Below are 25,567 nucleotides of genomic sequence, written 5' to 3'. Positions count from 1 at the left end.
AGAAAATTCAAGCCTGGATCATCACCTTGTGTCCTAGACAAACAAACAAACCTGGGTCATCATTAATTTTTTGTTCTTCTTGCAAAATGTGGTGCTTTAGGCTTTTAGCACTGCTTAGCAATTGGCCAAGTTTTGGCACACAGGCAACTTTGTAAACGGTCCATTGGCAAGAAATGAAATATATAGAAACAAAACAAAATGCAAATCGCCTATAAAAGCTGCATCATTTTCTCTTAGTAGTATTACTTTACCTTCAATACGCATTCAAGAGTATTGTAATACTATCCCATCCTGTCTTATGAATAAATTCACTCATCAAACTTAAATAAGTTGTATGGACCATTAGATTTACTTTTTTTTTTTTTATTTCCTGAATCCAAAGTCCAAACTAGTTTAGAAAAGATGAGATTGATTCTAAGTGTTTTATTGAAATTAATTAGTTTTATTCTAGATAATTTAACTGATGATTATATATGTACACACATTTAACCATTGGAGGGAGGGAAACTATATCACAAAAGAAAGATAGTTAAGGCTCTGGATAATCAACACAATAAACACATATTATCTTATAATTATACTTTTTTTTTATTGAAATTAGATTTTAGAAAAATGTATTTAATGTAAGCAATATGCTGATGCAACATGTAATTTATTTTGAATGCACAAAATACTTCTAGTAACTTAGACAAGGTAGCTTCATAAATAAACAATGATTAAATACTTAGCATCATTTTTATCCAAAATGCCCAAATTTAGTTAATAGCTCCTATTATTCCAAAATAAAAAAAATAAAAATTGTAGCTCATAAAAATAATAGGATTGTGTTAAAGTAGTGTGATATAGTAATTTTTAAATACTCGAATACGAGAATGATACTTCTTTCTCTCTATACATGGTAGAGTCTACTATTAAATTTATGTGAGTCACCATGAATGTGAGAAAATAGATATCATTTATTCATACTCAAGAGTACCTAAGAATTTTTCATGTAATACTCATTAATCCTAAGAGGTAATACAATTTGAGGGTCCCATCTTTGAAATAGAGGTCATTAGATTTCCATTTTCATTAAGTATAAAATTTACTTATAAAAAGAAATTGTAAAATATTTTCTAAATATTATCATGGCTTAGGAGTCTTATTTAAAAACAAAACAATAAGTCTAGAGGCAAACAAAATAGTAACAAATTTCAAAACTTTTGTCAGTATGGATCTATATAGATAAGAATAATAATAACCTCTCAACTTAGCAAGTTTGAAATTTGTTAGAATAACGGTTTGTATATATAGCCTTGCTCAAAACAAAAACAAAAACAAAAAGAAAAAAAGGTCAATAATTCTAACACTACAACTTATTCCACTTACTTTACTACAACTGTTCTATGTACTGATGGTGTGCAGTAAGAAAAAAATAGTAAATCATGTAAAGGTAACAGACAATTGGTTGGGTAGTGTGAGAAAGATAATATAAAAGTAATAATTGTGAAAAAGGATTTAGTAAAGGAAAATGTCAAAATTATAATTTTTGTCAACTTTAACCAATTGCTACATATAAATTATAGTGATAGAATAAAAATAATAGATAATATGAATTCACATCTTTTCCATCTCACAACTCACTATAAATAAATTAAAAAAATTGTGAAAAAATGAATCAGCGTTTACTTTTCAGCTAGAGTTTGTGTTAATAAAATAAGTAATAATTGGTTGGACAGAGTGTTGGGCAATGATCTGTCTTGGAGTACCTCTGATGTGCCATTCACTACCCTCGCAGCGTTCCCGCGGTTAGTGGCTTGTTGTTGTTGTTGTTGGGCTTTTTTTTTTTTTTTTTTCCTACATTATTTATTCATTTTTGTATAATGGGTAATGCTCCGTTTGTTTGCTCAGAAACCATGGGAAAATAAAGGATTTGTGTGCGTGTCGAGTGTGTGTGTGTGTGTGTGGAGAGTATAAGTTAGTGTTTGTGAACAAAAGGAACTCAGTTTTAATCCAAACAAAGTGTAGAATGACTCATCTGAGAAGGAGTTATCTGGTTTTTAATTTTAATCTTTCACATTTCCAGAGCAACCAAACGTGATGGTTGTTCTTTCTCTGTAATGCTCTGATTTTACAGTTTCTTGGTTTTCATGAATTATATTTGCTTATGTGTTTGATTTTTATGTATTCTTCTTTGGTTACTGATAATCTTTGAAAACAGAATCTGTGTTTGCTTGTTTAATTTATTATTCTCTCCATATGGTTTCAATAGAACCTATCTGGTTTTCAATTTTTTGCTGTAGATTCTCTCCTTGAAATGGCATTCTGGATTGCAAATTGTTTGGCTATCTGATTGTTTTCTATGGTTCTATTTTGGGATTGCCTTGTTTTTTTGGGGGGTGGGTTTTTGTGATGGAGATTAATTCTATCTATATTAATCTGGTATATGGTAGATGTGGCCGGGTTTGGTTCAAACAGCGAAGGAGGGAGGGGCCGATGTGATTGAAACGTATGTATTTTGGAATGGTCATGAACTTTCTCCAAACAATGTGAGTAGGATAAAAGATGTGTAGTAATTAATAACAGATGCATTCTCTGTATTTATCTAATTATGTTAAAATTGGTTTGTCTCTTCTTCTATTTGAATTGGGAAATCCTAGTATTATTTTGGGGGGCGATACGATCTGGTCAAGTTTGTGAAGATTGTTCAGCAGGCGGGTTTATATTTGATTCTTCGAATTGGGCCATTTGTTGCAGCAGAATGGAACTTTGGGTACGTTATTCTCATTGTTGAATGTAATATTGTTTCCTCATTGCAATACCACTTTGGACATGCAAGAATGTCTTGGCCCAAATGATATACATCAAGTTCTAGATTTTATTGATTCTCTTTCAGTTCGCATGTAATTCCATATTCATGTAATTTTTTAGGGGAACTTTGTGTAAGTGAGGTTCCTCTATTTTTTATAAAGCTTCACTTATAAATAATGAAATATTTGTCTGCAGAAAAATGAAATCATTTTAAATAGGCTGTCAATGTTTAAAACTATGGAGCATTGCACTTATTAATGTTCACACACTCTTTCAAACTTCAATTATTACTTGGAAATTCCTAAATTACAGTTCTATGATACAGTGGTATACCTGTTTGGTTGCATTATGTGCCTGGCACTGTGTTCCGGACAGACAATGAGCCTTTTAAGGTATAAAAATTTGGACTCTCAAAGACTCATGGCTTAAACTTTAAGAACATTTTAAAAGTATCATTCAATAAGATTGTGTTTTTAAGTTCTTGCAATGCAATTGTTTAACATATGAAATGATATTCATTCCCTTTCTAACTGATTTGGCTACTTTGTGGGGTTTAGTATTACATGCAGAAGTTCACAACATTCATAGTGAACCTAATGAAACAAGAGAAGCTTTTTGCATCACAAGGAGGTCCCATCATTTTGGCCCAGGCAAGTCTGACTTATAATCTGAAAGTAGCATGTAGCTTGATAAGAGTGCTGAATTTTTGAACTTTGCCTTATCCTCTCTCAAAAGTCATGTTAATATTTAGTTACAATGTTGAAAGTTCTGGATCTTGTGGCTCTTGAGCCTCAACTATTTCAAATTTTTATTCTTTGAGGCTACATTGGATTTTGTGCTATGTTAAATTTGCAAGTAGTTGTACAAAGCTCACAATTCTATCTTGGTTGTAGCACAAGAAGATGATGCTTGCTTCACCACTAGTGGTGGTATTAGTTGGCACATTACTTCCTATGAACTCTAGTTGTTTGGAGTTATCAATAGGATCACATATATGACATAACAGAGCAATATGTGTCATTTTTTTTCATTCGTGGATACTCATTTGATTTGTATCCTGCCATATCTCAGCAAGTTGGCATATCTGTATCAGATACTTATTAGATATAGTACAGCATCTCTTTAAAGCATCCATGCTTCTAACCTGAAACCGTATGAAACATTAATTTCCCTGGCCATCATTAGTTGGTCTAAGACTTGGACAATCAAGATCTTAAAGAACTTCAATCATGAAATTAGTTAGAATAGGAAATATTTTAAGAGCCTACTAAACATGCATGTATGATTTCATAATCTAATTATTTTTGTGGGCTTGAAATATGATTTAGGGAAAGTTTTTCCAGTTGTTTGATTTAGTTCTTCTCACTCATTTTTTCATCGTATTGTGTGATTGGTCCAAGACTTGGACAATCAAGATCTTAAAGAACTTCGATAATGAAATTAGATGGAATAGGAAATATTTTAAGACAGTACTAAACCTGCATGTATGATTTCATAATCTAATTATTTTTGTGGGCTTGAAATATGATTTAGGGAAAGTTTTTCCAGTTGTTTGATTAGTTCTTCTCACTCATTTGTTCATATTATTGTGTGATTGAAACTGACCATCACATTCATTGTATAAAAAAGTTAGTCTTTTGTTTGTATATTCATAGATTGGGATGCTTATTTTACTTGAATATAATATAAGTTTACTTACTAAAAGGATATTGACGTTTGAGAGCAAACATTTATCTTGTCTCTTAAAAGTTGAAGGCATACATGAGAAATTTCTTTTTAGAGAAAGATTACCATATTTCTATTTGAATTTAAAATTACCATTTCTATGAGAGAAATCCAAAACTCTGTATTAATTACTATGTCTTTCCTTTATCTATTGTATTATACAATTTTATCTTACTCGGTTAGACTCTTCAACTGTTTGTTATCTCCTTTGAGCTAGGCATGGGCCGCATGGCTAGGATAGTAGTAAGTTTATACTCCTCTATGATGTAGGAAAAATCACAACAATTTCATTTACAAAATTAGGAACAAGAAAAATAAAAGTTTGAAAATCTATGAGGTAGCACCAAGCGAAAGAAAATTGCCAGTTTTCGGCACCTAGGGTTTGCTATAGTTAGCACCAAACCGTTGAGGCAATTTCAATAGAAATTTCATTCATCTAAGTAATCCTCTTCAATAGGAGTACAATACTTTGCATATATAATAACTAACATAGACACCCTAATCCTAACAAAAGAAATCCCAGTTATTGAATTACAAATGTTACCTTGACTCTAATAAAAAAAGTACTAATAACCTAATTAACTACTAGGACCTAAAATAAAATACTATTGGCCAATAAAAAGTTATAATTGGCTCCAAAATCAAATAAGATTAAATTAAAATAAAATTTTCATTGCGGTTGCACCACTTTACTTTGATGTGCTTTTCCTTCCTGTCTTATCTTTTTTTCTTTACATATATTGAGATTGCAGTAATCATTTCTTTTTTTCTTTTCTTGCAGATTGAAAATGAATATGGATATTATGAGAGCGGTTATGGAGATGCGGGGAAGCGATATGCCATGTGGGCTGCTAGCATGGCTGTTTCTCAAAATATAGGTGTCCCTTGGATTATGTGCCAGCAATTTGATGCTCCTGATACTGTGGTAAGAGTGTATTTTCTAACTGAAGTAGAACTTATGTGTATTTACTAAATGTCTTTAATGCAATGCAGATCTTGATATCAAGAAATATAGTTATTTGGGACATGTAATCATGTGCCTGCACGTGTGTAAATGAGTGGTATTAATCATTTTTATTGTCCTTAGTATGAGTTACTTTGATTTGGTACATTTGGTTTACAACATGTTTTACCTTGTGTACTTTAGTTTGATTTAATGGAATATATTCTTATATTAGATTAATATAATAATGAACATTGTTTTTACATTGTGATTTATACTTTTGTGTGTTTTAATCGTTCATTTAAGTTTTGAAGTACATTTGTTTCTCAAACTATTCACACTGAACATATTTTTGTCCTTGTAGTTTCTATTTCTTTAACTCCTGGCAAAAATAATTAATAACCATTTTTCTCACAATAAATACTCCATAATGTCAACTGTTTAGACTTGATGACTGCCTCATTTCTTATCCTCTTCTTTTCATTCACTGATCCCATCCTCTACTAATATATCTTGTGTGAGTGTGCGTCATGCAACTCTTGTTAGGTTTTTAGTGTTCATTCCATGACATGTAATAAATTTCAATTTATTGGTGTATAATTCATTCATTATAAAAGTGGATTGATTCCGAGTCAGAAGCTGCTCAAAGACAACAAAATTTTGATATGCTCAAAATGAAATGTTGATAATCTTTTGTCCACCATATCGTTTTCACCATAATGAATTTCACTTGTTTTATTGGGAACTAGACATCAGAGGCTGCAAACAGATGCAAATTTGACCTTATTTGGATTTGAAACGAGTGAGATTTTGCCAATTAAGTTGATACAAGAATGTGGAATTTGAGAATTTTGACTACCATTTGATCAACTCTCAATCGATCGAAATTAGGATTTTGACAGCCATTCAATTGACTCTTGATCAATCAAAAATGTGTCTCGGTTTTGCTTACATGTTTTAATTGAAGTTGGAGTATTGCTTTTAACCCTACTTGCAAAAACTATAAAATCCTAATTGAATGGTACCACTCAGAGAGAAACTCAGAGACCCCATCTCTGTGAACTTGCAAGTACAGAAAGCCATAATGTTATTGGGTGTGTATCCATATGTTGTGATACAAAGATCTTGAAACCACAACCTAGTGAAGTTCACTGCGGTATCAAATCTTTCAGGTGGTGCCTTGGAGTTGGTCAGATATTCTGGTTGTGAACACAGATGGGTTGTTCGTGAACAGATTTATGTAGAAGTTCAGATGTTCCAAAGCTGTTGAGGGTTGCAACAGTGAGTTCATCTACTGGGATTGTAGAGTTTTAGGTAACAAAAGTTTTGTTCTAGATCGTAAACTCCTTTTATAGTGTATTTCCTTTTTTGGCGTGTGTCACCCTCAAAGTTGTTTTTCCTTTTGGAGAAGTTCTCAATCAGTTTTCCACTTTGTCACCATATCATGTGTCTCATGCTTTTATTGCTTTTATTTTGCTTTATGATTTGGTGAATTGCTGTTTTGTGGTTCTTAATCTCAATATTGTTGATCACATAATTGGTTTGATTCGAAATTAATTGATGAATTCTCTGCATAATCAATTTGGAATCTAAACCGTTCTTTCATCTTTCTCTCTTTCTCTCTCTGTTTCTGTGTGTGTGTGTATGAGTTTGTGACACACGTGTCCATACAAACACATTTCCTCTGTGTTACACGTTTCTTCTTGCTGATATGTTTAATGAATTGTCATATCATACATTCAGTTCATTCTTACTTGCTATAGTAATTATTCGACTTTGAAAAGTTACGGGAACACTTTATGCTTACAAATATTTCTCTAGCATAGTAATCCTATGATTTTTCATATACTCAACATTGGGCTGTCCTTTCCCATCTTTCATAAAATACTGTAACATTAGGACAAATGAGAATATTAACATTCAACACAAAAATGGCCTTTTTTTCTTTTGCAGATTGATACTTGTAACTCCTTCTACTGTGATCAATTCAAACCTCTTTCTCCCAAGAAGCCCAAAATTTGGACTGAAAATTGGCCTGGCTGGTAATTTTTCATTTCACCTTTTATCTCTGCATTCTTCTCCTCTTTTGAAGTTTGCATTGGAAAGTTTACTTCACTTATCTTATCAGTTGACTTTTATCCTCATAGTCACGCAAAAGACAATTGAATGCTCCCAGTCTAGCTTTTGTGAATCATCTTTTATGTCTTTAATTAGTTCGAGCGAGTCTTTTGCCTTTTCAGGTTTAAAACATTTGGAGAGAGCGATCCTCATAGGCCACCAGAAGATGTTGCCTATTCTGTTGCCCGTTTTTTCCAGAAAGGTGGCAGCGTCCAAAATTACTACATGGTATGTTCATTACTTATCAATTCATCATGATTTGTTTTCTACATTTAGTGTGATGTTGTTATTGATTAAGTGTTTTATTTGGTGATTCACTCCTAGTACCATGTTTTTTTTGATAAGTGACTCCTAGTACCATGTTAAAACTCCAAATTATTAATTTTATTATAATTGATGTTATCATATCATCATCATCATCATAATCTAATTATAATTATTTCTATTTTCTTGCTAGTATCATGGTGGAACAAATTTTGGTCGCACTGCAGGTGGACCATTCATCACCACAAGTTATGACTATGATGCACCAATTGATGAATATGGTATGCAATTGACATTTCTTGTTCTTAACCTTTATATCTCTAATATGGAAATATTGGCAATTCACTATAAAAATTATGCAGACTAATATTAATTTGAACGTTTTTTGTATGGCCTATAGGATTGCCTCGTTTTCCAAAATGGGGACACCTTAAAGATCTTCACAGAGCTATAAAGCTTTGTGAGCATGCATTGCTCAATAGTGAGCCAATTCATATATCACTAGGTCCTTCCCAAGAGGTAATTTTCTCATTTTAGCCTTTGACATTTAATCAGTGCTATATAGTTAAATGATTAATTTTACTAGTTTCTTGTCAAATCAAAAGTTTTACTTTGAGTTCATATAATTCAGCTTGCTGACTTCATACTTGCAAAAATACACGTATGAATTGGAAATAGTATATTTTGTTAATTGAAGCATGCCTCAATTTTTGTGGTGTTGATGTATGATGTGCTTGTTATCCATTGTTGGCCTACCTTCTTTTGTCTTTGCTTTTGTAAGTGATGGTTCACCTACATGATATTGTTCAAATCCTGGGAAATCTCATTTGTTTGAGTTTCTCCTCTGGTGTTTATTTTTGTTTTTTGTTTTTTTTTTTGGGGTGTGCGTCATAAATTTGTTTTCGTGTTGATTTTTGTTTTAAGCAAATGCAATATTAGCTAACATGAGCATTATTCTGGGCTTGAGCATGTTTGGGAACAGGTCAATATACTGTATTGTAGCCATGAGGTTGTATCCAGGATAAAACCATTTATTTTATGTTTTGGGTATAAACTTCATATGTATTTGGATACTGAGCTAAAAATAACCTATCCTGGATCATGTTTTCTGCAAAACTAGGATACTGCATAGGTATTGAGGGGAGGAATTCTTTTCACCTTTTAGTATTTCAATCATTTTAGTATTTATGTATTGCTCCTCACTTTCTATAATGATTTTAAATTTTCATTAATATATTCTGTTGTCTACAATTTAGGATTGGAATATGCCTTTATTCTGTTCAGCAATTGCACCCATTTACTGAATAACCTAAGTTTTTAGGCGGATGTCTACACTGACTCTTCAGGAGCATGTGCTGCATTCATTTCTAATGGGGATGATAAAAATGACAAGACAATAGAATTTCGGAATGTGTCATATCACCTGCCAGCATGGTCAGTTAGCATTCTGCCTGACTGCAAGAATGTAGTATTTAACACAGCAAAGGTAACTAGTCATATTTTCTTTCCATGCCTGTATTCTGCTAAATATCTTATTTTTCAAACCAATTTGAGATCCTGGAGAAAGATAAAATCAATATGATCACAAGAAGGTCACAATTAAACGCCTGGAAGTGCATCAAAATGCAATAGTAATGATTTTGTGTACTGTTAAGCATCTTCTAGTAGCAGCAAAATGCATTTAAAATCTAGGCTTGTTTGTTCCCCATGTACCTTACTTTTTGCTCAGTGTTTTAATTGCATCTGAGTAACAAGTACACTGACAAGGGTTGACTACCTTGTGAAGTGCACTAAGACTTGGCTGTCAATTACCAAATGTTTTCTGACACTCATAGATATAGTTGTTTTGGAGATGGTAGAGATGCTGAAAGAAAGGTCTTTTGTTACTTAAGTATATGTCACAAATTTCTTAATGGTTATCGATTGTGTTAACGGCTAATATGGAAATAAACTGCCAACACAGCGGTAATGACATGGATTCTTTAAAACTCCTTAATTGTTTACAGATTTCTTGCACTTAATTAGACTTTGCACTTAAACATGAAATCTTCAACAGGTTAGAGCTCAAACCACCATAGTGGAAATGGTACCAGAGGATCTGCAACCAGCAGCAGCATCACCAACTAAAGGCGTTAAAACTCTTGATTGGGAAGTATTTGTGGAGAAGCCTGGGATTTGGGGAGAAGCTGACTTCATTAAAAATGTCTTTGTAGATCACATCAATACCACAAAAGATACTACTGACTACCTCTGGTATACAACAAGGTTCGTCTTGCTATTTAGAAGATAATGTTATATTTTCTCAAGTCAAAATGCAGTTTTTGTCACTTGAAGATACCCTTTAATAGTTGTATGTGACAGAATGGATAAGTGATGAAGAAATGTGTGCATACTTAATGTTATATCTCTTACATTAGGAAAGTAGAAGACTAATAAGTAATCATCCTTTCTAAAACAGACTCATCTCCCATCTCCATGATTACTAATTGAAAGTGCAAGCACAGCCCCTCACTTGCACCATCTGGGTCCTTAAACAAAAACAGAAAGAGAAACAAACAATTAAACAGAAATTGAATTGCATGAACAAGGTTCTGATGTTATGTTAGGAAGCATGTGTCAAAAGCTTAAACTATAACGAATCAGGCCAATTCAAGCACGCACTAAAATTTTATTATTAATTGGCTTTTGTCTGTCCATATCTATGAGGGTGGAGAGAGAGTTTCCAAACTGGTTTTCTATATAGATGTTGGTAACTCCTGCACTTATTTTTTGTTGTCTTTTTTACTTTCTTACAAATTCTCTCATTGCTACATGTTGTACAAAATTGTTGAAAACAGATCTCTCTCTCTCTCTCAAGATTGTACAAAAGGCTCCCTGTTTTTGTGGGATCTGGGAGAGGAGGTTGGTAGGGAGCCTTTTCCCCAATTCTCTTTCTATACATGTTTATAGTTTTATTACATATGCACGCATATATGTTGATATGTATGTTGTATGGATCCTATTATCAATTTAAAAATGCTGCACTGGAGACAGAGAGAGAAGGGAAAAAAAAAAAACCTTTCTTCACAGAATAAACAAGAGCCAACTCTTGAACACAACAATTTCTGGGTTTCCATGTTCAGTGTGTGTTAGGATACCTGTCTGTTGTGTGAATCTGATTGGATTTTCACAACAGGGCCTTTCATGTGTTCCTGTGCTTTCTTTATGAATTTGGAAAAAAATGTGTTTTGTTTTATGGGATTCCTGGAAGTTAGTGGATCTGTTCTGTTTGTTTTATGCATTATGAGCCTACGACCATGCAGAGTTTAATTAATTTGCAAATTATATTTGAGACAGAGGTGGATTTAAGGGTAGATTTTGAATCATACTATTTTTCAATGACAGTATATTTGTCAACGAAAATGAAGAGTTCTTAAAGAAGGGAAGCAATCCAGTTCTTCATATTGAATCAATGGGTCATGCTTTACATGCTTTTGTGAATCAGGAACTTGAAGGTATCTGTTTCTCCCAACAATTTATGTTAGTTGCATATGTCAATCCTATATATCAATAGTTATATATTGTTTTTAAAGTCAAGTAGGTTGCAATTTCCATTTCGTCACATTACTTCCTTTTGCTATCCTTATGTGTAGTGCTAATTTAATATGATCAGTTTGCTTGGTGCATAAATATATTGAATTATTGTTATAGACTTTTATATTTTGTGTTGACCTTTGGAAAAAAAAAAAAAAAAAAAAAACTGTGACTCCATCTTTAAATATTTATATAGATCAATATATATATACTGCCTTATTTTTATTTTTTATTTCATAGATACACTGAATGGTTGGGTTGAATGGTGTTGAGTATTGACTTCTATTGGCCTTAGAGCAATTTTTTCTACCATACAAGTTCCTAGTTCAGGTGAAATATGCTTTGCTTCTTACTTTAATTGTTGAATGTATGAATAAATTACTGGACTATATTGGTGTATTTGAATTTAAAATGTACCCTTTCAAAGTGCATTGGATCATTAGAAACAACGAAAGACAGCCCTTTTTTGTTTATATCTATCATGCTTTTCGGTACAAAGCTGCTCATTTTTAAATGTAGGTGAAATACTACTGGCATCAAGTTTGCTGTCTTTGCTATTGCTTGTGTCACTCACTGCTTAGCTACTAGATTTTTTTGTCTATATGTCCCCTGCGTATGATTGAATTCATTCTGATGGTTTTTATGCCAGCATCATGTATGCATGTGTTCTTCTGAGTATATTGGAAATTTGTGGGTGATCTGGATAATTTTGCAATAGTAGCTTCTTAAAATACTCTTGCGAGTAGTCTTAGTTATATTTGTACCTCATCTTTCAGGTAGCGCATCTGGAAATGGCACACATTCACCATTCAAATTTAAGAAACCTATTTCTCTAAAGGCTGGGAAGAATGAAATTGCTCTATTAAGCATGACTCTTGGTCTAGCAGTGAGATACTCTTCCTTTATAAGTGCTAATTTTTTCTGACTGTAAGACACTAAATTCATTTATACCAATGGAAAATCAACCATTTGTTGATGTTAATCTCCATTCTGGCTATAGGGTTTAATTTCCATTGACAATATGAGCACCAATCTGTAGATTTCTATCTAATTATATACTTCATTCTTTCAAGATTTGGGAAAAACTTGATCCTATGTACCCCATGTCCCTGATAATCCGGTGATGTCATCACAGTTTAATGTATCATCAAACCTTGATCCAACCTTAAAACCTTGAACCTCTCCATTTGCTAGTTCCTCAAACAGTCTGGTTTTTAAAAATATTGGTAGTAACTTCAGAAATTTGTCTTCCTGATAGATACATAGAGGGTTCCCTGCCATATTATTGCAGCAAGTGATCTGCAATTGTTTCAAAGCAATATATCATTTCAGTCATAGGTTTAATCTGACACTCATCAGTCAAGATAGAATATAGCAAGAATTTTCTTTGAAGTTTTGGTTGCCTGTATTGCCATGAACATTTCTCTCTCTCTTTGTTTAGACTGCAGGAGCATTTTATGAATGGAGAGGAGCAGGACCAACAAGTGTCAAGATTGAGGGGTTCAATAATGGGACAATCGACATGTCTTCATATGCTTGGACCTACAAGGTACTTCACTTTCCTAATCAGTTTCTCAAACTGTTTGGACGTGTTTAAATGTTTTAGTTGTAATAAACTTTAATGAAAAGCTTGTCAATTCTAACATAATATAGCTGTTAAATTACTGATTGTCCCAAAAGCTTAAGCTATTAAGAAATGATGAATTTAATCACTTAACCATAATTCTAACACTCTCCCTCACTTGTGAGCTTAAACTTCCCTTTAGTAAGTGGGGTTCCAACAAGTGAGAATTTAACATTTTAAATGGGAAGTAGAGTGAAGACAGAGATCAAACTCAAGATCTCCTACTCTGATACCATGTTATATTAGTGATTGTCCCAAAAGCTTAACCTATTAGGAAATGGTAAGTTTAATTACTTAACCATAATTCTAACAATAGCAATATAGATTAAACTAGTTCCTGGTTTTTATATACCTCAAGATGCTTATCACTCTTTAGCTTTTGCAATAAATATGATAGGAATGCCATGACAGAGCTATTTTAAATGTAGATTCATCAGTGTAAAACTTTATATGGTCCCTGTAGGGCTCTTAACCTGTAGGTTTCAATGAGCTCATATTTAGGGAGGAGAAAAGCAGTTGCTACCTCATTTCATGAACTTGGAGTCCAACCATCATCTCACATGTAAAAAAATAACTTGTGATTATCCAGTGATAGGGGCTATGAAGTTAAGGCATGGAGGTGTTCTGTTAGAAACCCACCCTCCTCTAGTTCAAGAATCGACCTTCACTTAGCAATTGTGGATAAAACTAGTTTTTAATTTAAATGGAAAGGATCTTTGGAATTTAGTCAAAGTAACATTCTAAGAAGAAGAAACAAGTTCCAGTGGCTAGTCCCCTTGCAATAGGACTGCTATAGTATTTATTAAAAAATATACAGTTTCCTAGATAATATCTTGAACAAAACTTAAATTTGAGTTTCTAGCTGCCTTCCAATCCAGTGAGCGCCCAAAGATCTAGTCCTTAGATAGGGGTTTGTTACCTCAGACCCAAAATTGGACATTTTATACTTTCATAAAACTCCATTCTAGTTTCCACTATTTGGAAAAGAGAACTGCCATTTGTCAGTAAAAAGGAAAGTCACTTGGCTTCTTGAAATGCCATTCAATAATAGTTGATCGAAACATCATTTGACAAATAAAACATCTTTTTGTATAGCAAGGAATCTCATGAAAAGCATTCACTTGACATAATGACAATCATTGTATATCCTACAGCAAGGAGTCTCTTCTTCATTTGGAATGTCATTTTCCCTCCTCGTACTTCTTGCACCTCAAAGTCCTATGCCTTGCAGATCTCAATTTCCAATGCTTCTCCTTTTGAGGACAAGAGTAACAGCCAAAGGCTGTAAGTGAAGGGGCCATTATGTATATGAAGTGTTAACATGTTACTTTAACAAGAAAAAAAAAATTTAATTTCCATGACTGTGAATTGGATGAGCCACTTGAGCTTCCAACAACAACAACAAAGCCTTAGTCCCAAAATTTGGGGTTGGCTATGGATCCTCAATAGATTAGATTGGGCTTTCCACATGCTAGAATCTTGTTTTGGTTCATTCTTAAACAAAATAGAGACAATCTAGTAGTTAATTTCAAGCTCCGCAGTCAAATCCACCAGTGTTCATTTTGTCTTCTTTAATTGCAATTACTTTTATGACCATAGAAGAGCACATCCTCTTTTTGGAGTCAATTGACAAAGGATATGTCATGATTGATGGGTAAACCCAGATTTTTGTCCTTTACAAAAAATACATTGAAGTACAGTTTTTTTAATTATGTTATATTTCAATATATATCTGACAAATGCTCAAAGTCAAACCCCCTTTTACTATTCCAAAATTGTCCATACTGACCTGGTTATACTGACACAAAAATCAAGCCAACCACGTAGCTTGTTTAAACCAATGAGCTGTTTTGAATTGCCAGCCTCACAAACTCTTTACGGAGATCAATATGTACCATTTCTCCCCCAGCTAAACTGAGCTCAAATGCTTAAAAGTGCTCACATCAGCTTGGCTCATTTTCACCAATCTAACTTAACTACTTGTGAGTGAAGCAGCACCTCCTGAAATTTCAGCAGGGGTGCTAAATCAGATAAGATAGGCTTAATCTTGAAAGTCTTGTTCTTAGAATTCAGGCTTGAAGGTTTCTTAAACACAAACCCCAATTTCTCTTTCCTGCTTTTCTCAGATTGGATTACAAGGAGAACACCTTGGACTATACAAGGCTGATGCTTCGGATAATATGACTTGGTCATCAACCTCAAAACCACCAAAGAAACAGCCTTTAACATGGTACAAGGTAAACACTTGGAGATTTATTTTCGTCGGTGCCTCTGGAAAGACATGGCTGTTGTCTCATCTGGGTTACAGTTTGAAATACACCTTTGTGCAGGTTGTGGTAGACCCTCCATTGGGAAATGAACCTGTTGGGCTGGATATGATACATATGGGAAAAGGTCTTGCTTGGTTGAATGGAGAAGAAATTGGAAGATACTGGCCTATAAAAAGCTCTATACATGATGAGTGTGTTAAAGAATGTGATTACAGAGGCAAATTTCTGCCAAACAAGTGCCGTGCTGGATGTGGAGAACCAACACAAAGATGGTAAGGGAAAAATTATTGACTGTAAATTAGAATCCCCAAGTGCTTCTTTTTTTTTTTGGTTATAATTGCAGCATAACCACAACCACATAGATTTTTGTAATAGAACATGATTGACCAGCCAGCATAGTTCACAGAGAAATGCTCATACTGCATTGACAATAATGCATTAGAATATATGGGTAAACATTACTTATTTTACTGTATTTTAATGAAATTTAGATCATTAGGACATCTAGTTTTCACGAATCAAGTAAATCCATACTCCAAAACAAATATAAAAATCGAAGAGAAAGGTTTTTACTTAATTCTGGAGCAATTAGCATGCAGTTTCATTTTTGAAGGTCCTTCCCACGTGTCTTTAGTGATATCCAAGAACTTTTTACCTGTCATGGATACCTATGTTGCTTTGCCTCTCTATAAAATCTTTTTTGAATACTTTGATTTTTCAGTATGACCACTAACAATATGTTCCTTGAGGTTTTTCATGAGAAAAACATGTTGTTCATCTTCAGAGTGTGCTTTCTGTTCATCAGTTTCTTGATACTATCTTCTACAGTTAGTAGATCTTTATATTCATCAAACTGTGTCGATATTATATATTTCTTGAAGGCGGAAATGGGCCAGATGGCATTCTCACTTAATGTTTGGTGCAGGTACCATGTTCCACGCTCTTGGTTCAAGCCATCAGGAAATGTTTTGGTGATCTTTGAGGAGAAAGGTGGAGATCCAACAAAAATCAAATTCTCAAGACGGAAAATCTCAGGTGTATGTGCTCTTGTTGCTGAGGATTACCCTTCTGTTGAATCTTGGCTTGAAAGTGCAAATGACAACAAAACGAAAACATCTGCTTATTTGAAATGCCCCGAGAGTACTCGTATATCTACTATAAAGTTTGCCAGCTTTGGAACTCCTACTGGAACATGTGGATCCTACAGCAAGGGAGACTGTCATGATCCTAATTCCACTTCTGTGGTTGAAAAGGTGAGGATTTATATATTGCCTCATATTTCTATTACACTAGTTTTGTTGATATGTCACATATAGTTCTCCTTCTTTATTTCTTTCTGTTACTTTATTTTAATTCCTAATGCTTCAGACCATTTGAAATGTCATCCTTCATGTGGCCATTAAATTTCAACTAAACTCAAATCATCATACTTATTTAATATGCTTAAAATACATCGTTTTGAGTACAAGCAATCCACTTCAGACCTTTTGGCATAAAGCACCAATTCAGCAAAGTTAACACATCAGTTTGTCATGCATAAAATGAACATATTCACATCTAATACTGTAATCTCTTTCTTCCTGATTTCTTAACATGCTTCAACGTTATTGCAGCTGTGCCTAAACAAAAATGAATGTGCCATAGAACTAAGTGGAGGAAATTTCAGTGAGGTTTTGTGTCCTACTGCAACTAAGAAACTTGCTGTGGAGGCAGTGTGCAGCTGAAACTACCAATTCCAGCATAGAGCAGATTCAATAACACATGATATAGTTTTTTGCCTACTGCTGTTTCATCATTTTTATTAATCGAGGTAATTTATGTAAAACAGGAATTGTCCATTGTGCCATTTTTTGCCAATATAAGGCATTCAATATCAATCCATATTCTAAGCAGGTAAAGATGGACTCTCACTCAGACTCAGCTCAATAGGATTTAGGGTTGAACTTGATCCACAATTTGAATTATGTGAAAACCTAGGGTGTGCTTTTGAAATGAATAGATAAGAACGTTCCACATTATTATGCAAATGAAATTATTCTACCATTACCTTAATGGTAATCGCATCCGTAGTAGTTCAAACCTACCTTACATTCCTTTACTATTTACCTATTTCTCAAAATAAACAAAAAAACAAAACAAAAAATTCTGTCATCAACAAACTTCAAGCCAAATAATGGATCGCTGATAAATTATCATTGAGAGTTATGGATAGTTAGAAACGCCAAATTACAAGTAGTAGATAAGAAAATATTCAAATCAAGAGGACATTGCTGGAAGTTTTGTGGGTATTAATGTTAAAATCTTAAAAAAATAATAGTCAAATTAATAGTACTCATAAAAAAATAATAATAATAATAATAACACAATCAATTGAAGATAACATAATTGATTGACGACTAAGTTTTATGAAGTGACCATCACAAGAGTGAATTCCCTTTATCTTGTCAAGGGCCTTGTGGTGTAGTTGTATTGCTTGGTCCTTATGAGGAGAACTCAAATCTGAATCCTCCATTCCTCACTCATTGTTAGTTTTTTTATAATTTTAAAAAATGGAACTCTGTATTTCTCATCAACCAATAATTACATTATGTAATGTTACATGCAATTCAATTGTATAATTAAAAAAAAAAAAAAAAAAAAAAAAAAAAAAAAAAAAAAAAAAAAAAATAAAAAAAAAAAAGAAGAAAGTTACATGCAATTAATGTCTCATAGTATGTGGGCCTTATACCACATTTGTTCTTGACATCAAAACTCACCTTAAAAAGAGTCTTGTAGTTCATTTGGCACTTTTTAATGTTTTTAATGAGGTGTTTAGGGTTCAAATTTTCCTCTTTCATTGTGACTATTGAATTATCCATAAAATAAATTTTAATAACACAACCAATCCATCACAAGGAAAAAAAAAAACATTAAGGCCGTGTTTGGTTTGTCACTCACTCATATCCCAACACTCATAACTCAAATTTCCTCATTCAAACTCATATCTCAATATCTCAATATCTAACAACTCTAACTCAATAAAACCCATAACTCACTCTCACGCACATTTGGCTAAAAATTTTCACAGCTATCTCAAATTCAAAAACCCACATTTCTGTCACTCACTGGGTCCCCACACAACATTGATTGCACTGCAAAAGCACTACAATGTGATGGGATGAGACATTGCTGTGGGACCCCTGTTTGCTGAAAATTTACAAAATTGTCATTGATAACTCAAAACTCTGAACTTGAAAACAACCTCACCGTGTTTTCAAAATTGCTCACCTGTCACTCAAAATTATGAGATATCATCACTAAGTTAATGGTTTGGAAATTCATCCAAACAAGCATGCTACCCATGGGCCCCACCAATTTTGGGTTACGAGTTAACAAAACTGGGATTTGTTAACTCAGTTTAGGAAAATCCAAACAAGGCCTAAACTTTTTAGCTCTTCTTTCAAAGATGTTTCTTTTTACCATGTTATAAGACAAGAAAATTGTGTAGCCCATGGGTTAGCTAAAAGGGCTATTTGTAGTCTATTTCTTGCCTGGATGGAAGCTGTTTTTTGGGGATATTTTTCATGTTTACAACTAAGCTTTTATGTTTGATTAACTGATAATACCCCCACTTTCTAAGGGCTTCTCCAAAAAATAAAATAAAAAAGAAAGCCCTCCCCTGAAAAATGACATGAATACCCTCATAAAAGGAAAGTTGAATATCCAACCAATTTATCTTTCTGTTTGTGCTGTCACTCTCTGGACTCTACGACACCTTTCTTCATTCCGCCGCCAAGCTATGCTGTATATGTTATGAACTGGTTAACTTTTTTTTTTTAACCATTGACTGTTAGGAAAATAAGGAGTACATGATTTTTTTCTTGTTTGTCTGAATGAGAAATTTTTGTTTATCAATATTGCGTGCTTGGTTCTTTTGGCAGATTATACCAAAAAATTCCTGAAGGGACAGGGAACTTGTCAGAGTTATGTGTTTGGTATTCTTAATATATTTCAGTGGCAACAGTCGAAAGCGGACAAAGCAGAAGCAGGTTTACTAAAAGAAGCTACGGATGCATCTCAAGTTTCTTTGAGGTCAAAAAAAAAAAAAAAAAAATGATGGAAGCTGTTTTTGGGGATATTTTTCATGTTTACAACTAAGCTTTTATGTTTGATTAACTGATAATACCCCCACTTTCTAAGGGCTTCTCAAAAAAAAAAAAAAAAAAGCCCTCCCCTGTAAAATGACATGAATACCCTCATAAAAGGAAAGTTGAATATCCAACCAATTTGATATCTGTTTGTGCTGTCACTCTCTAGACTCTACGACACCTTTCTTCATTCCGCCGCCAAGCGAAGGCGGTCCGCGGTCCTCTACTCTGTACGGATGACTCGCCAAACACCACGTGCCACCCTTCACTCCACGTCATCGATTCTCTCTCTCTCTCTCTCTCACATTAACAACAACCACCGCCATATATCCCAGCCCCATTTTATACATATAACCCCCCAGACACAGACACTCACAAACTCTCTCTCTCTCTAAAAATATATACGAATATATTTGTATGTATAATTAATCATGTTCAATGTGGTGCTGTGTGGTGATTGAGAACTAGTAGTACATAAACAATGGTTCATGGTATTGTCGGTGCTAGCTATGCTGTATATGTTATGAACTGGTTGACTTTTTTTTTTTTCTTTTACCATTGATTGTTGAGAAAATAAGGAGTACATGATTTTTTCTTGTTTGTCTGAATGAGAAATTTTTGTTTATCAATATTGCGTGGTTGGTTCTTTTGACAGATTATACCAAAAAATCAACTAGAGCAGTGTCTGTGAAGTACATGAAGTCCATTACTAACTTTAACCACTTTTCAGTTCCAAAACCACTCCAACACATACTCACTAGGAAACAATCTATACTTGATCAGTTAAAGACATGTTCCAACCTAAAGAACCTGGGATCTGTGTTTGCCTCTATGATAAAAACCAATGCAAGCCAAGATTGTTTTTTAGTGAACCAATTTATTAGCGCCTGCTCCAACTGTTTGCAAATAGATTACGCAACTTTAGCATTTACCCACGTGGAAAGTCCCAATGTTTTCGTCTACAATGCAATGATAAGGGGCTTTGTTCATTGTTTTCACCCAACTCAGGCTTTGGAATGTTACATACATATGTTGAGAGCTGAAGTTATGCCAACAAGTTATACATTTTCATCGTTGATTAAGGCTTGTGCTTCGCTTTCAGCTTTGGGTTTTGGTGAAGCTGTGCATTGTCACATTTGGAGAAATGGGTTTGATTCACATGTGTTTGTTCAGACTGCTTTGATTGATTTCTATTCAAATTTTGGCAAAATTGGTAGATCAAGAAGGGTGTTTGATGAAATGCCTGACAGAGATGTTTATGCATGGACTACGATAGTTTCTGCTTATGTCCGTGCTGGGGATTTGAGTTCTGCAAGGGAATTGTTTGAGGAGATGCCTGAGAGGAATACTGCTACATGGAACACTATGATTGATGGATATGCAAGAATGGGGAATTTCGATTCTGCGGAGTTGTTATTCAATCAGATGTCTGTAAGGGATATAATCTCATGGACAACCATGATCACTTGCTATTCTCAGCACCAGAAATTTAGAGAAGCATTATTAGGTATGGGTTTGTTTAGCAGCTGTCTGGTTCTTGTGGTTGGATTGGAAGAAAAGAAGCTAGAGAGGCAAACATGAGACAGAGCTGGGAGAAGATGAGACAGAGCTAGAACATGAAACAGAGTAGGAAGAAGACGAGATAGAGCTTGAGAAAAGCGTTGATTATTCCTCTTCTATTCAGCTCTGTTTCACTTTATAGTCTATACAAGACCTGTGAGTTGGGTCAACTAGTTTTTGGGCCGAGTTACACTTAGCAAATATGTGGAATTTGGATTGATTTCTATTTGATTTTTGGCAAAATTGGTTGATCAAGATGGGTATTTAATGAAAAGCCTGATAGAGATGTTTATGCATGCACTACGATAGTTTTCGCTTATGTCTGTATTGGGGATTTGAGTTCTACGAGGGGATTGTTCGAGAAGATGCCTGAGAGGAATACTGCTACATGGAACACTATGATTGATGGATATGCAAGAATGAGGAATGTCGATTCTGAGGAGTTGTTATTCAATTAGATGTTTATAAGGGATATAAGACAACCATGATCACTTGCTATTCTCAGCACCAGAAATTTAGAGAAGCATTAGCAATATTTAACGAAATGATGAGTAATGGGATCCATCTTGACGAAGTGACCTTGGCAACTGTTATATTAGCTTGTGCCCATCTTGGAGCTCTTGATTTAGGAAAGGAAATTCATCTTTATATATTGTAGAATGGCTTTGATGTTGATGTTTATATTGGGTCCACGTTTATTGATATGTATGCCAAGTGTGGGAGCTAAGATAGGTCACTTTCAGCGTTCTTCAAGTTGCAGGAGAAAAAACTTGTTTTGTTGGAATTCAGTCATAGACAGCCTTGCAGTTCATGGGTATACAAATGAAGCGCTAAAGATGTTTAGGGGAATAGAGAGGGAGAAGATCAAACCTAATGGAATTACTTTTATTAATGTTCTAAGTGCCTGCACTCATGCAGGACTTGTTGAAGAAGGCCAAAGGATGTTTTTTAGCATGACAGATGATTGCTCAATCCTTCCTGAAGTTGGACACTATGGATGTATGATTGATCTATTGGACTATCATGGTGTTGAGGACTTTTTTTTTTGCTCGACATGGTACTACTTCATTAGCAACCCATGTCATATCAACATATTATTGATTTTTTGGGTAAATTTAAAGCCCAAAATAAGCTTATATCTCATTGATTGGGCTCACATGGCCCACAAGATCCTTACTTACAAAGGCGAATTCATGGTCCACATTTCCTCTTCATCAATTGGGATCATAACCTCATGGCATCATCAACATCAACATATGGATCAGGCTCAAGCAATGAATCAAAACTCACGGCCCAAATTACCTCTCTTACACTCATGACAAGCGTCTTCTCCAACAGAAGCCCATATTTACACAAAATGACTACAAAACCCAAGGTATGTCATCTCATCTTCGGCTTATGATCTAAGCTCATGAGTCTCTTTGGGAAAATTTTGGGAGTTGTGGTTTGGAGGGCCAAGAGGTATGTTCAGTAAAGCTCTAGTTCAAAGTTGATAAAAAAAAAAAAAACATGTTGTTTGGCGTGTAACACTATGATTGATGGATATGCAAGAATGGGAATTTCGATTCTGCGGAGTTGTTATTCAATCAGATGTCTGTAAGGGATATAATCTCATGGACAACCATGATCACTTGCTATTCTCAGCACCAGAAATTTAGAGAAGCATTAGCAATATTTAACAAAATGACATGTAATGGGATCCATCCTGATGAAGTGACCATGGCAACTGTTATATCAGCTTGTGCCCATCTTGGAGCTCTTGATTTAGGAACGGAAATTCATCTTTATATATTGCGGAATGGATTTGATGTAGATGTTTATATTGGGTCTGCGCTTATTGATATGTATGCCAAGTGTGGAGCTTAGATAGGTCACTTTCAGTGTTCTTCAAGTTGCGGGAGAAAACTTGTTTTGTTGGAATTCAGTTATAGATGGCTTGCAGTTCATGGTATGCAGATGAGCGCTAAAGATGTTTAGAGGAATGGAGAGGGAGAAGATCAAACCTAATGGAATTACTTTTATTAGTGTTCTAAGTGCCTGCACTCATGCAGGACTTGTTGAAGAAGGCCAAAGGATGTTTTTGAGCATGACTGATGATTACTCAATCCTTCCTGAAGTTGGACACTATGGATGTATGGTTGATCTATTGAGCAAAGCAGGCTTGCTTAAAGATGCACTAGAGTTGATAAGAAGCATGAAAGTTGAACAAACAACATAATATGGGGGGCCTTGTTAGGTGGGTGCAAGCTCCACAGAAACTTGGAGATTGCTCAAGTTGCTGTTAAGGAATTGATGGCTTTGGAGCCAAACAACAGTGGCCATTACAATCTTCTGGTTAACATGTATGCTGAAGTGAATAGATGGGGTGAGGTTGGAAAAATCCGGGCAGCCATGAAGAATATAGGAGTGGAAAAGAAATGTCCTGGATCCAGTTGGATTGAAATGGAAAGGAAGATTCATCAGTTTGCAGCATCTGATAAATCTCACCCAGCTTCTAGTGAAATTTACCTATTGCTGGCTGAATTAGGTGGGCAACTGAAGCTAGCTGGCTATGTACCTGAACTAATTTGGAGGATTTAGCGTGAGCTGCCTACACCTTTTGGGGCATATGTACATATTATTCTTTGGGGTTCTTTACATAGTCATCCCTGCTCAATTTGTTGGTAAGAATTGACCATAATCATTGGAAAATATAAAAAGAAGCTGAATGGTTTCTTTGCCAACATATAAATAAAAGCAAAGAGAAAAAGATTAATTTACCAACCAGGAAATTTTCTAGAATGTTGGTATGGGTGCGATGTTGCAACATGAGAATGCACGGGTGCGATATTGCAACATGAGAAAATTTTGAAAATTCATAGCATGACATGGCAGATAGGACGCTGTTCCGACTCGAATACGACACTGGTACGCATCCAAATATTTGTAGCATATAGAAGCTGGTTTCTTCTGTATATTGAAGGTAGCTTCTCTTGTTTTAGACATCACTTTTCCATGCACATGGAAGTTTTTTTGGTAATGGACTATTTTTCTTTTTTCTTATTAAAAAACTTATGGAACTTAATTCTTGCATTTTTGTCAGGATGAGTGTGATTGAGAAGGAAGACTGGAAAATGTAATAGGTCTGGATACAAATGCAAAGCAAGTTGTGTCTTCAGTGCAAGATGTAGCTCGAAAGCTTGCTGATTATGCCAAATTCAGGAGCAATGACACTTCCTCTGTTAAGCTCTTCCTGCTCTGCCCTAAATGTTTGCAGATGTTATTGTGTTAAACCTCTGACAACTATAGCTTTGGATTTTGCCATCTGAATTTTTTATAATAGTTTGGCCCCAAGGGGAAGGGGAAGGGAAAGGGAAGATTTTTATGAAGCATGGTCCCCAGCTGTTTGTACTACCCCTTGGGGTTGCCATATGATGACATAGTGATTATTCATAATTAACAGGTGTTTTATCTTTATGGTTCTTTCATCAGTTACTTGTGCTTTAAATGTTAAGATGGATCCTGAATAGTAAGTCCATTTAATCGATGTTGGATTTTATCATCCTTTCTGGGCACTTTAGAATTGGTGCTGGTTCCTCCCCAACCCACCCCCAAACTTCTCTTATCTTTCATTTTCCTTTCATTGTGTGTATGTCTGTCTGCCAAACATATCTACCCCACCCCCTCCCCTTATTTGATTCTTTCTAACTGCCTGAGGGTTGTTCATACGAAGGTTGTTACAGAAGCGGGTAAGAGAATGAAGTGAACTGTTGTTTGGAGTGCATTTTAGTTTGTAGAAGTAAAGTTATGGAATTCTCTTTTCAAAGAAGCTATATGCTTCTCATGAAACAAAAATGTAGTGAACAGTTCTCTTTCCATGGAAGGTTGTTACAGAAGCCGGGTAAGAGAATGAAGTGAACTTTGTTTGGACTGCATTTTGATTGTAGAAGTAAAGTTATGGAATTCTCTTTTCAAAGAAGCTTCTGCTTCTCATGATAACAAAAATGTAGTGTTTACTTTAGTTGTAGCAATCTGATTAACATTAATCTATATAGTTAAGCTTATCATGCCATACTTATTAATTGCCACATTTGCAATCACCAAAGTGTTGTTTTGGTATTTGAACAGAAAGTTCATTACAAAGGAGTCAACTACTGCCACTGTATTACTATTACCTCCAACACAGCAAAAGAGAATGCTGTTGTCATTGAAAAGAAAGGAGCTTCTCTGCAGTGCCTGAGGAGTTATTTGTACCAGGAACTCTTTTCTATCTAAAGAGGAATACGGACACTCAGGCTGGCATAGGCGGGGAGTATTTCACACTTTTGAAGAGGCATCCAGGGAACATTTTCAGGGATAGTGCTCTCAAACAACTTAATTTCAAACCACAAGTGTGTAGCCATTTATATCTATAAGAGATGTACTCAAAGGCTTCCCTGGACAGGAGAAGGTATTCAGATGAATGAAAGCTTATTGTTTTATGATGAGTAGTGTTATACAAACATATCATACTACGTCTCCAAATACAGCGGGTTGGATCCAAGATGCAGTCACGTGAAATCTTTGCCTCTATGTTTGTATGAAAATTTTGTCA

The 25,567-nt window shown here is 34.6% G+C and overlaps 1 protein-coding gene and 1 pseudogene across 1 annotated transcript; both read left to right on the top strand.

The window, feature by feature from the left end:
- Nucleotides 1–1,756: 1,756 nt before the first annotated feature.
- LOC112023341 (beta-galactosidase 10) lies at nt 1,757–17,205 on the top strand (the record flags this gene model as incomplete). The annotated part of the gene is given in 19 exon segments (XM_024055959.2): nt 1,757–1,787; nt 2,433–2,528; nt 2,640–2,752; nt 3,116–3,182; nt 3,348–3,440; nt 5,297–5,440; nt 7,412–7,500; nt 7,699–7,804; nt 8,034–8,121; nt 8,241–8,359; nt 9,162–9,326; nt 9,897–10,105; nt 11,225–11,334; nt 12,190–12,299; nt 12,855–12,962; nt 15,164–15,274; nt 15,368–15,579; nt 16,233–16,560; nt 16,921–17,205. Coding segments are annotated over 19 exon segments (2,410 nt in total), but the record flags the coding sequence as incomplete, so codon positions are not given.
- A 2,396-nt stretch (nt 17,206–19,601) lies between these two features.
- Nucleotides 19,602–24,450, top strand: LOC112023354 (pentatricopeptide repeat-containing protein At1g06143-like; annotated as a pseudogene).
- The last annotated feature ends 1,117 nt before the right edge of the window (nt 24,451–25,567 follow it).

The sequence above is a fragment of the Quercus suber genome, unplaced genomic scaffold, assembly GCF_002906115.3.
Source record: "Quercus suber isolate HL8 unplaced genomic scaffold, Cork oak 2.0 scaffold_262, whole genome shotgun sequence".
NCBI lineage: Eukaryota > Viridiplantae > Streptophyta > Magnoliopsida > Fagales > Fagaceae > Quercus > Quercus suber.
Note: the sequence above shows the minus strand (reverse complement) of the source record. Positions and strands in the feature narration are given on the sequence as shown.